General features: G+C 37.2%; 1 protein-coding gene across 1 annotated transcript; it reads left to right on the forward strand.

Moving 5' to 3' along the window:
• Positions 1-10,779: 10,779 nt before the first annotated feature.
• Positions 10,780-14,382, forward strand: LOC119557824 (probable cytochrome P450 4s3). The gene is made up of 4 exons (XM_037870782.1): positions 10,780-11,121; positions 11,409-11,862; positions 12,487-13,193; positions 14,031-14,382. Exons 1-4 carry the CDS (start codon positions 10,971-10,973, stop codon positions 14,204-14,206), a joined length of 1,488 nt encoding a protein of 495 aa, XP_037726710.1. The 5' UTR covers positions 10,780-10,970; the 3' UTR covers positions 14,207-14,382.
• The last annotated feature ends 1,058 nt before the right edge of the window (positions 14,383-15,440 follow it).

A 15,440-nucleotide genomic window follows, 5' to 3' on the forward strand; every position in this document is an offset into this window, starting at 1 on the left:
GGTCTGGTCTGGTTGCCAATATCAAATTACCCAAGCCGACCCGACGCCGGCAATTTGCAGCTCGGTTAGCCATACAGCCATATAGCCAGCTAAACACTCAGACCCAAAGAGCTATATCTACAGCTAGAGCTCTGGCCATATCTCGCCAGCGGGTTCTTGCAACAGGCGCCAATTGCAAGCGGAACCAGAGCAGTGCCAAAAACAAAACAAAACACACATCGCAGGCCCCCAAAAGCCCGCCGGCTTATCTATAAGTATATGTTTTTAAAGACTCACCGTAAGCGTCAAGACTTTGTGGTTACCATCTACTGTAGAAATATCATTAAGTTCTATCTTCAAAAAGGATCTTAAATAAATATTTCCATTTTAATAGTAATACATTTTTAGTTCTTAATCTAAAATTAAGAAAATACAAATATAATTTATTAGGTACTTCGAAAGTAAATTGTATAACAACCTTAAGAACCATAAACAATCCAGTTCTATAACAACTTGAAATTGGAGGAAATGAAATATTGTTTCGTTAACTTTCTCAAGGCGATGAACATATATGATATCCAGTGGTGCAATAAAGGCAGTTAATTAAATTATAAATTAATTATGTGATTATAATGTTATTGTGGAAAGTTAACCGATCTACCCATTTAATATACAAAATTTACAGGGCATGCGAAAATAACCATTCTCTTTCGTCGGCTTGAAAAGAAGAAAGAATGTGGCAATTGACTCTGTGGCTGCAGCTATTATTCTACACAATGGGAAATAAGTTTATATTTTGAATATAATTTTTAAAATATTAAAGGAAGAATAAAATGTTATATTTTAAATACCTTAGAGTTTCCAAAGGAAAGAGCTTTCGTAACATTAGTTTCCATAACGTGAAGTCACTATAAGGAGAACTATAATACAAACTCGTAACTCTGATATTTTTGGAGGCAGATGGTAATTCGATATATATAAAATCGACTCTATTTAAGACTATCTAAGACTTATACATATATTTAAGAATATTTATACCCTTGCAGAGGGTATATTGATATCAGTCAGAAGTTTGCAACGCAGTGAAGGAGACGTTTCCGACCCCATAAAGTATATATATTCTTGATCAGCATGACTAGACGAGTCGATCTAGCCATGTCCGTCTGTCCGTCTGTCCGTCCGTTTCTACGCAAACTAGTCTCTCAGTTTTAAAGCTATCGGGCTGAAACTTTCCCAAAAGTCTTATATCTTTTGCAGGTAGTATATAAGTCGGAACCAGATGGATCGGACAACTATATCTTATAGCTCCCATAGGAATATTCGGAAAAAAAAATTTAAAACAAGGAAGAACGCTATAGTCGAGTACCTCGACTATGAGATACCCGTTACTCAGCTAAAGGGACCAAAGGAAAATGGAGATATGCAAGCAGCAAAGCGAGATTGAAATGCGCCACCTACCGGCGGTAGACAGATTTAAGCGTTGTGGGCGTTAGAGTGGGCGTAGCAAAGTTTTTTTTGGATCAATCGATAGGTATTGACAAGACCAATACATTTCAGTTAAAATTTTTTATCTAGCATGAATATTGTGGGCGCCACAGGCTTGGACGGTTTGTGGGCGTTAGAGTGGGCGTGGCATATTCGCGTGACAAATTTGCGCTGCGCTCAAGCCTACGGAATCTAAATCTGAAATCCCATTTACTTATCTTTGATATTTTCCGAGATATCCGCGTTCATATTTACGATTTTTTGAAGTTTGTGGGCGGTTTGTGAGCTTACAAATGGGCGTGGCAAACTTTTTTTGGGTCAATCGATAGGTATTGATGAGAATAATACATTTCAGTTAAAATTTTTATTCTAGCATGAAAACTGCAGGAGCCACAGTTTTGGGCGGTTTGTGGGCGTTAGAGTGGGCGTGGCACTCTGCTGAAACAAACTTGCGCTGCGTAAGAAGCTCAGGAATCTGCACGCCTAATCTCAATAGCCTAGCTCTTATAGTTTCCAAGATCTCAGCGTTCATACGGACAGACGGACAGACGGACAGACGGACAGACGGACAGACGGACATGGCTAGATCGACTCGGCTAGTGATCCTGATCAAGAATATATATACTTTATGGGGTCGGAAACGCTTCCTTCTGCCTGTTAAAATTCTATCTTTGGTGTTTTTTAGCAAATAACCTCCTTAGCTAAAAAATAACATTTTTTTATTAGTTCTGAAATTCGAATGTAATTTTATCAACATCGGACGACTATATCATATAGCTGCCATAGGAACGATCGGAAATGTTGGGAAAATAATATGAAACAAATTATAGCTTCGATGTTTTTCAACACATTACCTCCTACGCTTAAAAATAACATTTTTTTATTAGTTCTGAAATTCGAATTTAATTTTATCAAAATCGGACGACTATATCATATAGCTGCCATAGGAACGATCGGAAAATTGGTAAAAAAAATAATATGAAACAAATTATAGCTTCGGTGTTTTTTCACATGTTATCTTATACTATTATTGGGAATATCATTTGTTGTGTTTTTAAATTTAATCATTATAGCTGCAAGGGTATCCAAGCTTCGGCTTGCCGAAGCTAACTTCCTTTCTTGTTTCTAATGGATTTTCGTATATACCAAAAGTTTTTAGGTTTAAATGGATACAAAAATTCACAAAATTGTTAATAAAATGACTAACATTTGTTTTCTCAGTGTACTGCTTCTTTGACTATATGTCTATGGTTTTGGCCATGTCTGTTTGGGGGCCTGTGGCAATCTGAGCGAGTTTGGTTCCGCGGAACCAACAACCAACGTCGACGGCGTCTCATTAACAGGCCAAGTTGCAAGTTGCTCGTTGCTCGTTGCCTGCTGCGCTTTTTCAAGAGGCAACAACCAACGTCCAAACGGCAACGTGCAACACTTGATTTGCGGCTCTAAAAAGTGGCCAGCTGACTGACTGAAGTTTGGCAATTTTCTGAAGTTTGCCTGGTCGCTTTGCCAATTGAAATGTTGCCGTCTCGGCTTTTTGGCATTTCGTGCGAAATTTTACCGGCTGTGCAGCTCTATTAGCCATCTAGAATTCTTGTTTGCCTGGGCAAACAGATCGGGCCACCATCTCCATCTTCAACTCATCCCACTGGCGGCGCTTCAAATGCATCACATGCATCACCACGCTAACCGGTTTGCCCGGGAAAACAATGAGCTGTTACCAAATAGTGTCCAACATGCACCAGCAACACCGGCAACACCACAACATCCAAAGATCAGCGATCAATGGCGAAAGATCAAATCCATCAAATGCACACGATGGCTACACTCGTGGATCGTCTAAAGCCAACTGGGCATACTGATAACACGGTGTCTCCACATGTTTGCTTGTACAAATGATGTTTGCGGGGCAAACAAAAAGTCCAAAAAGAAACATAAAGAAAAACAATAAAACGTTGAACTGCACACGAAACATGGAGTTGCAAATCAAACATCAAATAGTATGAAGAAAATGCAGAGTCAGCGAAAAACTACTTCTTGGAAAATTAAGTGATTCGGTTTTTAAAACGCGTAAAAAATGGCGAAGTATACAGTTCATAAAGCAGAGAACAAACATAAAACAAATTAAGCTAACTAACAAATGCGCAATAACGCAAGACATATAAATGAAATCAACAAATGTTTTAGTATGCTGAAAAAACGATGGAAAAATTAAAAAAATATATGTTCATATTGAATGCAAAGATTCAATTTACATATTTAAATTATTTACATAAACGAAATGTTTATTCGCATCATGTTAAGCTGCTTGATTTAATTAAAAAATATTTTATATCATTTTTCAAATATTTTTCTTAAACATTTAAACTAACCATGATTATTAAATGTCATATTTTGGTATTTAAAGTTAAGAAAACCGCAATGGATGAAAAACAAAGCGAAAAACATTCGCTTAAATACCCTTTTGGGGTTTATTTTCATCCATTGCGGTTTTTATCAACTTAAAATATTTATCCATCACTGTAATTCAAATATTCTTAACATTTAATGACAGAAAATATTTAAAGTATATTAATTTATATTGTCGAATTACCTTAAATTTAACAATTAAAATAAAAAAACTATAAGCACCAAATCGATTATTACTAGCTGTTTCCCATTTACAATAAATGTTTTCAATTTAATCACTGATAAATATGAACAAATGGGACTGTCCATAGGGTGTACAATCTAAATATCGTTTTAGACACACGCATTTTTTTCCATTTCTGGGTTTTCCAATCCAATCAAAAATCCACTTGTGGTAGGCCGTCGTGGGAAGTCAATGGGTCAAATGTGGCTCAAAGTGCCCCTGCATTCGTCTATGCATTTTGATGATGCTGATCATATATGTGGAAGATAATGATGATTCCGATCAAGTTTGTGCCTTGTCTAAGTCTTTTGTTTTGGTACAGTGTTGCGTTATATATTTTACACTGGAAATTAATTATTAAGAATTTATATCGCTAAGGAAATAAATATTTCTTGAATATAAATTTAATAATATTAAATGAAAATAGTTATTTCTTATAATATTTTTTACACCACCTATTTATAGTAAACTATTGTTTATAAAAATCAAATTATGAGTAATATATAAGGTATATTTTCTTTAAATTTTGTTTTTGAAGAATTCTATGGACTAGTTTTAATGATCTAATGATTAGGCAACGAAAAAATGTTTTAAATACTAATTGCAATATATATTTCCATACCTACTTCTTAGTGAATTAATCTTACATGAACAAATTAATAGAAGTATTATGATTTTCTTTAAAGTTTGTTTGTTAAATACTGTAAACAACTGTTGTAATGCCTTGAATATTCTTTAAAGATAGCAATTATTATTTTCCTAATAGCATAATTCCCTACCAATTTTTTCGTATGTATGCATGGAGGCCTCTTCAACCTGCCCCTCCCCCAATTTCGATTCGCTTTCGCGCCGGCGTTAAACTCCTGCAACGACCTTGGGCAGTTGTAACCCATTTTCATTTTCAATTTCGATTTCGGCTTCAATTTCGCTTTCAACGGCGGCCACTGCAACGATTTGTATGTGGAATTTTAAACAGTTTCTTTGTCGTATTTCGTATTTTGTGAGTTGTGTGTTGGCCTGGCCAAGATATGCGTATGATGATGTCGATGGCTCTTGGCTGATAGCCCAGGTCCAAGTGTCTTGTTTGCTCGAAGGGCAATGGTGCTTGGCTAACTCGGAATCGGAATCGGACTGAGCCAGGCCCAAAAAACTGGCCACGTCACCGGACATCCATCCATCCATCCATTTACATTGCATGTTTAATTTGTGTTTACTTTTCGCTTTTTTTTTCATTTTTAAGTTTTCTGCTTAATGGCTCTTTGTCCAATTAACGAGTTGAACTAATGCTAAAGTTCAAATTCAAATCGCGCTGCGTAATTAAATATAATTAAATTTTAAGAATCTGCCCGCCATTCTACCGTCCAACATTATTTTAGTCGACATCTCAGTTGCGGTTGTGAATTTTGATTTAAATTTGTTTAATGCATGAATTTAATGAGCAATTAACTCGCATAATGCCCCACACAATCATCAAATTTGCAGCACCTGAGGGCAGGTATACAGGTTTATGTTTCAAAAAACAACTTTCGAAGAGTCCAGCGAACTTTGTTCTCCAGGTGGTCAGAAGATCATAAACTGAAGGTGGCACTGGGCGCCCAATTAAAACCGAAATAGTGATTGATAGCCTTTAAATTATTTTTCCTTTTTGACACGCGACACTTGAAAACACTAACATATTTTTAAGTTGTTTTTAAACAAGCAAAGATGTCAATTATAAATTATGTATAAGAATTCTATGCATAAACAAGCTCATCTTAATAATAACATGAACTTACTATGTAAAAGTTTGTAAAATAGCTAATAATACCATTTTTTATATATCCTTTTCCATGAACGATTGTTCCCACAAGGCAGTTTAAGCCCTGAGAAACATTATAAATATTTAATTTAAATATACAAGTTGTTCCTCAAGAAAAGACCTCCAGTCCTACTTTAATGTTTCGATATCGGGAACTCCCTTCACATATCCGATTCCGCGACTTAATTGATACTCTAATTGAAATTGTGGTTCTAAAGTTTTAAGGAAGTTAAATTATAGCTTAATTTAAACACTTCAAAGTGACTGGATGCATTATAAAGGTGGGCAAAGAACTAGGAAGTCCACATGAGCGCACATTACCAGAAATACCTCCATAAGCACTCGTACTTGTATGTCCATAACTAAACAACTAAATCCACATTGTACAAGCGAATGGCTAAAAACGAACAACTAGCAGCAGCCAGCTAAAGATGAAGAGCGGGCAACAATTTAAATGCCGTAAAAACGATTTATGTTCGCGTATTTTACGCCTCAAACAAATCCAACCGAACCGTAGATTGTACTGTGCGTTTCAAAGTGGTAATTATGTTTCATTTCACTGATTAAAAATTGTGTTTCAATACTTATGAACAAATTTAGGAAATGGCTAAGACTAAGACTAGATAAAATCTTTGAAAAACATCCAAGAACCAAATTTAAACAAATCATATTCGGACGGATATAAAACAATTTACTCAATTTACACGGATTAAAAAAAAAACACATTTTCTTTACTTTAAATTAATTTGTAATTGGAATCAAAAAACGTACTAGCCAATCTGGCTGTCCCTATGAACGCTGAGATCTTGAAAACTCAGTTGGGATAAGCATGCAGATTCTAGAGATTCTTGCGCTGCGTTTGCTTATAGACCTCATTCAGTTATTCGAAATGTAATAAAGTGTTTTTTATCGGTTGGCTGAAAAACTAATGCAGTGTTTACCCAATCACCAATACAAAATCTCTCGAAGACCCTAAATTTTCGTCGCGTACTGTCGCCATGTGGACACGATTCTCTGTTTGCTTTTGGCCAATTCATAAAGATGACTTGAGATCAGCTCCCTCCCCTTCGCAAGTTCAAGGTCCGGCAATAAAGGCAGTTAGACAAAGTTGTGTGTTTACATTGGCAGAATATAGTATATCGAAGAATTTGTGAACAAGAATTGATATTCAATGTTTGAGCTTCGTCTTCGGCATTCCAAGCACTCGCCGTCGAAGTTCCGAAAGTTGTTTGCCAAATATCGAATGATTCGGACGTAGATTGATGGCGGGAACTGAAGTCGAACTAGTCTCTGCATTTGCATAAATTTAATTTTATACACTTGTAGTTAAGGCTGCGCCCACATCTCAATGCCCATCTCCCATCTCCATGGGAAAGTAAACCAAAATTCGTATTATTTTTGCTACTTCGGATACGGAAATAGGCGACGCAGTGAGGCGTGTCAAGAAAAAGACAAATCAACCATCACGGAATCAAGTCCTCGAATATAGTTCAAATAGAAGTCGCTGAAGCTGAACGCCAGCCCCGCCCATTAGCTCTTCCAATTCACCCGATATTATACTACACTACCTATGTATATAGTGCCGAGTCATAGATAATATGGGGGTCCATTTGTCTGGGACTGGCCAACGTTGACTCAAGTCATTGACACGTCTATTTTGGGGCCAATGAATTCAAACTAAATGGATTTAAAATCGATATAAAACGATCTGCATAGAGAGAGTGGTTTTAATGGAGCTGTTTTGATTTTCTCCTATAGAACAAGTTATGTTATAGAACTTACGGTTTTTCTTAGGTCAGGTTTGGCTTTGAATACAGAAAGTCCAACCAGCTCTGGTATTCTCCAGATTGATCTACAAAGGTATTTTAGTTATATAAATGTATATACCTACAAGTTTAATTTGAACCCTATATAAACTACACTTAGTATTTAAGTAATTTCTTGGTAAGCAATAAGTAGGTAGGTAAGATCACTTAGTAGATAACCAATAACATCATCAATTAAGAACTTTGACCGGGAAGTACCGATCCCCAATGAAGGAATACTTTTCGCTTATCCACTTTCCGTTTCTACTTGTTCAATTATCATCGCGCGTTAGCAGATTCTTATTTAAATAAGACATTGAACAGTCTTAAAATTCAAGTATGGGTAATCAAATCAACAAATATCGAAAATGTATGCATAAATAATGAATCAGCACATTGCTGGAATATGCTAATCACACCGCTAGGTGGTTCTATTTCTGGATTCTGTTGCCATTAAAGGGTTGGTGCTGAACGTTCTAAGCCCGAACTGGTTAAGATGTATTCTTTTCGATGGATTTTCTGCTGACCCATCTGTAGTAAATATTTCATATTAATTTTCTTTGGATTGTGCAGTCTTCAGCAACTCCGGTGGCATGCCAAGGCTATATGTACAGCCATATAATCGTAGATATATCGCATCGGGGCTTGGCTCTTGCTGACAATCGGTTTATTTGGCAATCGGTTTTTGCTGAATTCTGTCAACCGCTTTTAATTGTGGCGAAGACAACAACAATCCCGAATTGGCAACCGGTTCAGGGTGATCTAATCTAAGGGTTTTGCTAGCGGGTTTTGGGTATCTGCCTTTGTTTCTATTTCTTCTTTTTTTTTGTTTAAGTCCGATTTGTCCGATTTGGCCACCACCTGTCGGCACGTCCGAATGCGAAACACGCTGCGGGAGCTCCCCTGGATTTTTGCCTTGGCTATCTTAGATATTGGCCAACTGGGCGCCCGGCTCGAAGTCCAGTTCGACCTTGACCCACCCAATAAAAGCTGGTGCTTCGCTTGATTTCGCTCGTTTCTGCCAAGTAAACAAATTTGACATGAGTATTGGGAATGTGCCCATGCCAGAAAAACATACACATCATAAGAATGCCTATCTAGAGGTTCGCATTTTTAATTAGGCCGGAAGTTTTACAACCTGTTGCTGGCATAGTTTATTTTAAGGCTTTGCATATGAACACGTTTGTTAGTTTCATGTATCTCAAGAGTCGTTATTTTGTTGACAAGATTTATGCTGTTTTTCAAAAATAAAACGTGTAAATTGATCAAAACATTCTTTATAATTATACTAGTTTGTTAAAAAAGGGTTATAAATAATGCCAAAATTAAAATTATTGTTTATCAACAATCCATACTTTTAGTTTCTTGAAGGAACATTTTTTGTTTATTCTTAGGAAAATAAAATAGATTATTTTGAGTAGGTATTCAATAAATTATTTGTTTGTGTTAGAAAAAGTCTAACTCTGCTCCCTAACACCTTTTGTCACTGCCTAAAAGTATTCCAAAAATTTCTCATAGAGCTGAGCTTTTTTAAATATATAAATATAAAAAGCTTTTAGTCCATACAAATTTAAAGAAATAATTAAATAATAATTTCTACATTTTTGGTCAAGTGCAATAGACTTTCCACTTCACATGTAAACAAACGACAGATGCAAGGTTAAAGATAAGCCCGGAATAAAAAGCAACCTAGGAAATACTTGCGATGGGAACATTGCATCTGGAACTATCAGTAGATTAAATCATCACTCGGCAATCACTTAGCGCCGATCTTGAACTTTCAAATGGATTTTATTACAATGATTAGTTATGATTGCTAGGTGTGATCCTTGTTAATTTCACTTACTAAGGCGGTAAGCAATATCGTAAACTGTGGGTTTTATAATGGAAATAATACCCCCTTTATTATTTTGCAAGCTAAGCAGAGATTTAATGATTATATGTAATATTTATTTTATGAATGTACGTCATTTCGGCTTTGTTAGCCGGTAAACAATACTCTGGACTTTGAATCGAATTGTTTACATTTTACCCCTTTCATTATTTTCTAAGACAGCATAATTCTAACTTAATGCTAAGCTCTTTTGTCGAGGGGATGTTTAAAAGAACCAGTTTTGAATAGCAGTTTCTATAGTATATCCACATGTTCTATGTGGGTCAACGTCAACCTCATGGAACTCGTTTTTGGGTCTGGCACTGCAATGATGCAATAATACTCAAATGCCCCCCGACACGTTCTATCGTCCACCTCCATGGGATCCTCAACATGGCGAGCGTTTCGCTACACCTGTTCGATCGCATGCATACCTTGGAAGACAATAATAAATATAAACATGTACCTAACATTTTTAATGAGAGCGTGTAGCTACACACAAAAAAACACAAAGTAATGCACACGATATTAATATTATTGTATGCTATTTAATATCATATCCAGTTTTCAAATATATTATTGATAACGTCTTGCTTATATTAGATAAATCTAGTTTTATAAAAAAGTTTCTAATCCTTTTATAGCAGACCTATAAAAGAACCTGCTTTAATTTTGAGATAGATCATGTTTTCGGATTAATCTAATTTTAAGGTTTTGTGATATGTTTTTAACGATCAATATGGCTTTCGAGCGATCTTTGAACAGCTTACCAGATTTCCTTCGCAATAGTTTTGATGTTTGTATTTCAAAAAGTGGGCTGCGAAACATAAAACGGATTATTATTATCATTAGATAATTGGGTAATACATTAGATAAAAAGGTAAGAACGAAATTGTGAAGAAATGTAAGGATAGGATATATAACCTATCCCAACATAGAATATTCTACATTTCAAATGCTGGCTTTAGTTTGTCTTAGAGAAACGTAGACTTGCGATCTAATAGTTATTGTGAGCATGGCGATGTACTCCAGCAATACGCCCGAAATTGGGAACGCATTTCCGTTGTCATTAGCCTGGAAGCTCTTATCACCAGTCGGAGGGCATCCAGAGTGCCCCACCTTGGCGATCTGCTATCTGTCGAGACCCAATGCTCGGACCACATACCATATAACATATACCACATACCCCAGACCATCAATTCAGTCAGCTGGCGATCTGAGTGCGAATTAGTTGCAAACGAGCCACTACGTCGAGCGGTTCGCATACCGTAAGAAACGCATACTAGTCATCAAGATCACTCGACGAACGCTTTCGTGTCACATTACCAGGTTTTTACTTGATTCATATAGCCGTCGTTTTTGGGGTCGTTGAGCCAGTGCAAGTCTGAAATCGGTGACGAAATGAGCACCCTGGCACTGCTGGCATTCGCCCTTTGGGCACTTTTCCTGCGCTACCTGCCGAACATCCTGAATTTCCTCAGGTTGCAAAGATTTGCGAAAACCCTGCCGGGTCCAACGATTGGTGAACTGATTGCCAATGTTAAGAAAGGGGGTGAGTTTGTGTAAAAATCTTAGAAAAAAAGTGTATTCAATTCCCTTGAAATTGTATCACGCATGCGCAGCGTTGACCTTGCTGTTGCATTTTTTTTACATGCTTTGCATAACTTATGGTGTTGTTATTTGTAAAGAATTTTTGTAAAGAATGTATGTGATAATAAACAATTTATTTTAATTTGCTTCTTTGCGAGAAGTAATTATTATTAATATATAGATAGTATGTTCTTAAATTTGTTGTAGTAAATGGCCCAAGACTAAAGTCCTTTATCCTTTTTGATCCAGAGATTCTCAACTGGCTGAAGGAGCTGCGGGAGAAGCATGGCTCGGTGTTTCGCATCTGGTTCGGCAAGGATCTGATGGTGATGTTCACGGATCCGGAGGACATCAAGCAGCTGCTGGGCAACAATCAGCTGCTGACCAAGTCGCGGAACTACGAGCTGCTGGAGCCCTGGCTGGGCAAGGGTCTGCTGACGAATGGCGGCGAGTCCTGGCACCGCCGCCGGAAGCTGCTCACGCCGGGCTTCCACTTCCGCATCCTTGGCGAGTTCAAGGAGCCCATGGAGGAGAACTGCCGCATCCTGGTGCGTCGCCTGAAGACCCGGGCCGATGGCGAGTCCTTCGACATCTATCCCTACATCACCCTGTTCGCCCTGGACGCCATCTGTGAAACGGCCATGGGCATCAAGAAGCACGCCCAGCTGCAGAGCGACTCGGAATACGTGCAGGCGGTTCAATCGTAAGTTATATTTACAAAATACCTATAAATCTATCTACTTAAAGAGGGTTTCTAAAAAAGAGGTTAAAAGCCAATATATTTCAACGAAGGGATCTGCAAAATATTTCAAAATCTATATGTTCAAAAAGAGGGAAGTTTTTATGGGTATGATACAATAAATCAATTGAGTTATGTCATTTTTTCGGACTGCATTAATACTTCTAGTGCCTTACAAAATTTATTATTGCTATTATTTTTCTTAGGTACAAATAAGCAATGCTTTCTGAAAATATTAAAAGGTTCAAGGCACTTTATCACCTATTTTATAGTATTAAAACATTTTCTTTTTAATATAAGCTAACTATAAACTAATTTTAAAGTGATAAATAAATACTTAACTAAATAAACATACATATTAAGCTGTCTTTTATCATTTCCTCTTTAAAAAGGCTTGTATTAAAATTTTCCAACTTTATTTTAATGTAATTAAACGATTTTACATTTCGTATTAAGGACATTTGTAAGTCCTCATGACTTCAATTTATATACATATGTATATATATATTTGATTGAAATTTTTTTAGTCCCATAAAAATGGAATTTATCTGTATTATATATTTACTCATTAAATTTATTCAACTTCAGTATCTGTCGGGTGATGCACAAGCAGAGCTTTTCGTTCTGGCAGCGGCTCAATGTGTTCTTCAAGCACTCGAAGCCCGGAAAGGAGCGCGAGGCGGCCCTGAAGGTCCTGCACAACGAGACCAACCGGGTGATCCGGCTGCGCAGGGAGCAGCTGATCCAGGAGCGCGCCGAATCCCGCCCGGAGGCGGAGCAGGACGACGTGGGTGCCAAGCGGCGACTGGCCTTCCTCGACATGCTGCTGCTCACCCAAATGGAGGGCGGGGCGGAGCTGAGCGACACGGACATCCGCGAGGAGGTGGACACCTTTATGTTCGAGGGTCACGACACCACCAGCTCGGCCATCGCCTTCGCCCTAAGTTTGCTCTCGAAGAACCCCGATGTGCAGCAGCGCGCCTTCGAGGAGGCCAGCGAACTGGAGGGCAGGGAGAAGGAATCGATGCCCTATCTGGAGGCGGTGATCAAGGAGACGCTGCGCATCTACCCCGCGGTGCCGTTCTTCTCGCGGAAGGTCCTTGAGGATCTGCAGGTGGGCAAGCTGACGGTGCCCAAGGGAGCCTCGATTAGCTGCCTCATCTACATGCTCCACCGCGATCCCAACAACTTCCCCGATCCGGAGCGATTCGATCCCGATCGCTTTCTGCTCAACGAGAAGCAAATGCATCCGTTCGCCTTCGCTGCTTTCAGCGCAGGTCCCAGGAACTGCATAGGTAAGAACACCCCTGAATAACCTCAAAAATAATCTGAAATCAAGGAAAAAACCATATAGGAAAAAACCATACCTAAAGTTAAATATCTACTGATTCAGAGATAATATATTTTCTTTGATCAAAAAAACCTTCAAATTGATATATGATATATACAATTTTTTAAAACACGTACATGTACCCAAAAATCACCAGACTATAACACTCCCTTCAAAAAACATTCATATTTTACGTACAGCTAAATATAGCAGAATTTTATAGATAATCTTTCATTATAACTAGAACAGAGCTCTATTAAGCTTGCAAAAAATTAAGGTAATCGTTTGAGACGCTATTTATATAAAAGTTCGTTTTGTTGCCGAAAATATACAGCGGAAACATTTCACGGAACTCAATTAACCCAAAAAAAAATATAATACATATAGCAAATTGCGAATTCAAATTTTAAATATAATAAAGGTGCAGAGGTCGTTTGAATTCCTGATGAAAATATTTTTTTAATTTATACCATTGACAAAAACGAAACATCTCAGATTAAGCTTAATATGAGTGCAAATATTATGTGATACTTGATTCAACTATATATATCTTCTTTTAAATATATCAGATTTAAAAAGCAAATTTAAATAGATTAGGATATATTACTATCAGTATAATCTGATTAAGGTTCAATAGACTCGGATGACAATTTTGAAAAACACTTGGGATAAGCTTTCCGAAATGCACAACTCTTTTTGAATTGACCTCAGCTTAGTTTCTAATTGGAAACGAGTACCTACCAGTTTTTGAGCAACCTTAAACTTGTTATAATTTATTTTTCATTTTCTTTACGAAATTCAGGTCAAAAGTTTGCCATGCTGGAGTTGAAGACCACGCTGTCGATGCTGCTGAGGAGCTATCGCTTTTTGCCCGACGAAGATCATCACCCGAAACCCTTGGCCGAGTTGGTTACCAAGAGTGGTAATGGCATCCGACTTCGGATTCTGTCGCGCGACCAGAACGAAACCTCAGCATAATAATAACAATATATATATTATCTCTTTATAAATCCTAGTTTTTCGGCCTCATCAAGTCTAGATTAAGTTGAGCTTAGTATAATAGTGAGCAATTGAAAGCATTCCAGCATGGTGACGCAGTTATTCTTATCACTTTTGTACAACTTTGCCATATAGATTAGAAAAACTTGGACATATGTTTTTTGTTTATTTCTTGTTTATTTCTCGCTTTGAACTTTGAAAAATACAATCGATCATATACATATATACACGGTTAGAGAAGTATATATATGTGTGCATGTATACACCCAGAAAAAAAAGGAAAAAAATCAAGAACATTTAAGAACATTTTGTTCTTAAACTGACCCGGTTTCGTTCGGAACCGAACCCAAAGATTTCGGTCAAATTTTTTGAACAAGTTTTCATGAATTGTCAACAAACGGGCCTAAGTACTTTTTTGACCCCGTTTGGGCTAAATTTTTGAACGTTTCGAGCGGATTTTTTTCTGAGTGTATGGGTGCTGGACTTTATTTATGGTTAACATCCAGAACCAGCAAACAAAAAATAGTTATATTTATGTATATGTATATATATATTGTGTGTACGCCGATCTCTTCCTACAAACTACATACACAGACATACTTATTGCTCTCCAGAGTCCCCGTAAGCCCAAAATTCTCTGTCGTCCGTGCTCGTGTTCCCTGACAATTCCTTAACCTACCGATCCGATCCCATGCGATCTCAACTTAGACCACTCTTGCTCCTTTGCCTTCACTTAATATTTCATGTACAACTAGTTAAATTCCTTTACCATAAATATATATATTTACTTTATGTATGATCGTAGTTGTCTGGTAGATATTAACATATATTTTTTTGTTTTTTTTTTTGTATTATTACGTTTTGGATTTAGTTGGTATAGTATACTAGATTGCCTTCAATTTCCGTTTGTGTTCGTTTGTTGTGCCCTTTAATGGGCCCATCATGAAGTCAAGTCCCTTTCTGTGTGTATATATATATATATTTGTCATTATTTGTTTAGGTAAGTTTAAGCGAGTTTTTTTTTAGTTTGGCGCTTTCTGCCTTAAAGCTTAGCAGGAAACAATTCGTCTATGGGATTAGTTAGAGGCGGCTAATGATATGATTTGGCTAGATTAGGTACAGCTCAAATACAGTACATAAATATATCTATATATATGGCATAACTGGTTGGGCATGGGGCTTTCAGGATCCATGCAGAAAAAGAGGAAGGCTG

This window comes from Drosophila subpulchrella, chromosome X (assembly GCF_014743375.2).
Source record: "Drosophila subpulchrella strain 33 F10 #4 breed RU33 chromosome X, RU_Dsub_v1.1 Primary Assembly, whole genome shotgun sequence".
Lineage (NCBI taxonomy): Eukaryota > Metazoa > Arthropoda > Insecta > Diptera > Drosophilidae > Drosophila > Drosophila subpulchrella.

Bases quoted from the DNA above. Each gene is read 5' to 3' on its own strand.
- LOC119557824 (XM_037870782.1), top strand. From the start codon at position 10,971: ATGAGCACCCTGGCACTGCTGGCATTCGCCCTTTGGGCACTTTTCCTG. The intron at 11,122-11,408 runs GTGAGTTTGTGT...TTTTTGATCCAG, and splicing joins TGCCAATGTTAAGAAAGGGG to AGATTCTCAACTGGCTGAAG. The intron at 11,863-12,486 runs GTAAGTTATATT...ATTCAACTTCAG, and splicing joins TACGTGCAGGCGGTTCAATC to TATCTGTCGGGTGATGCACA.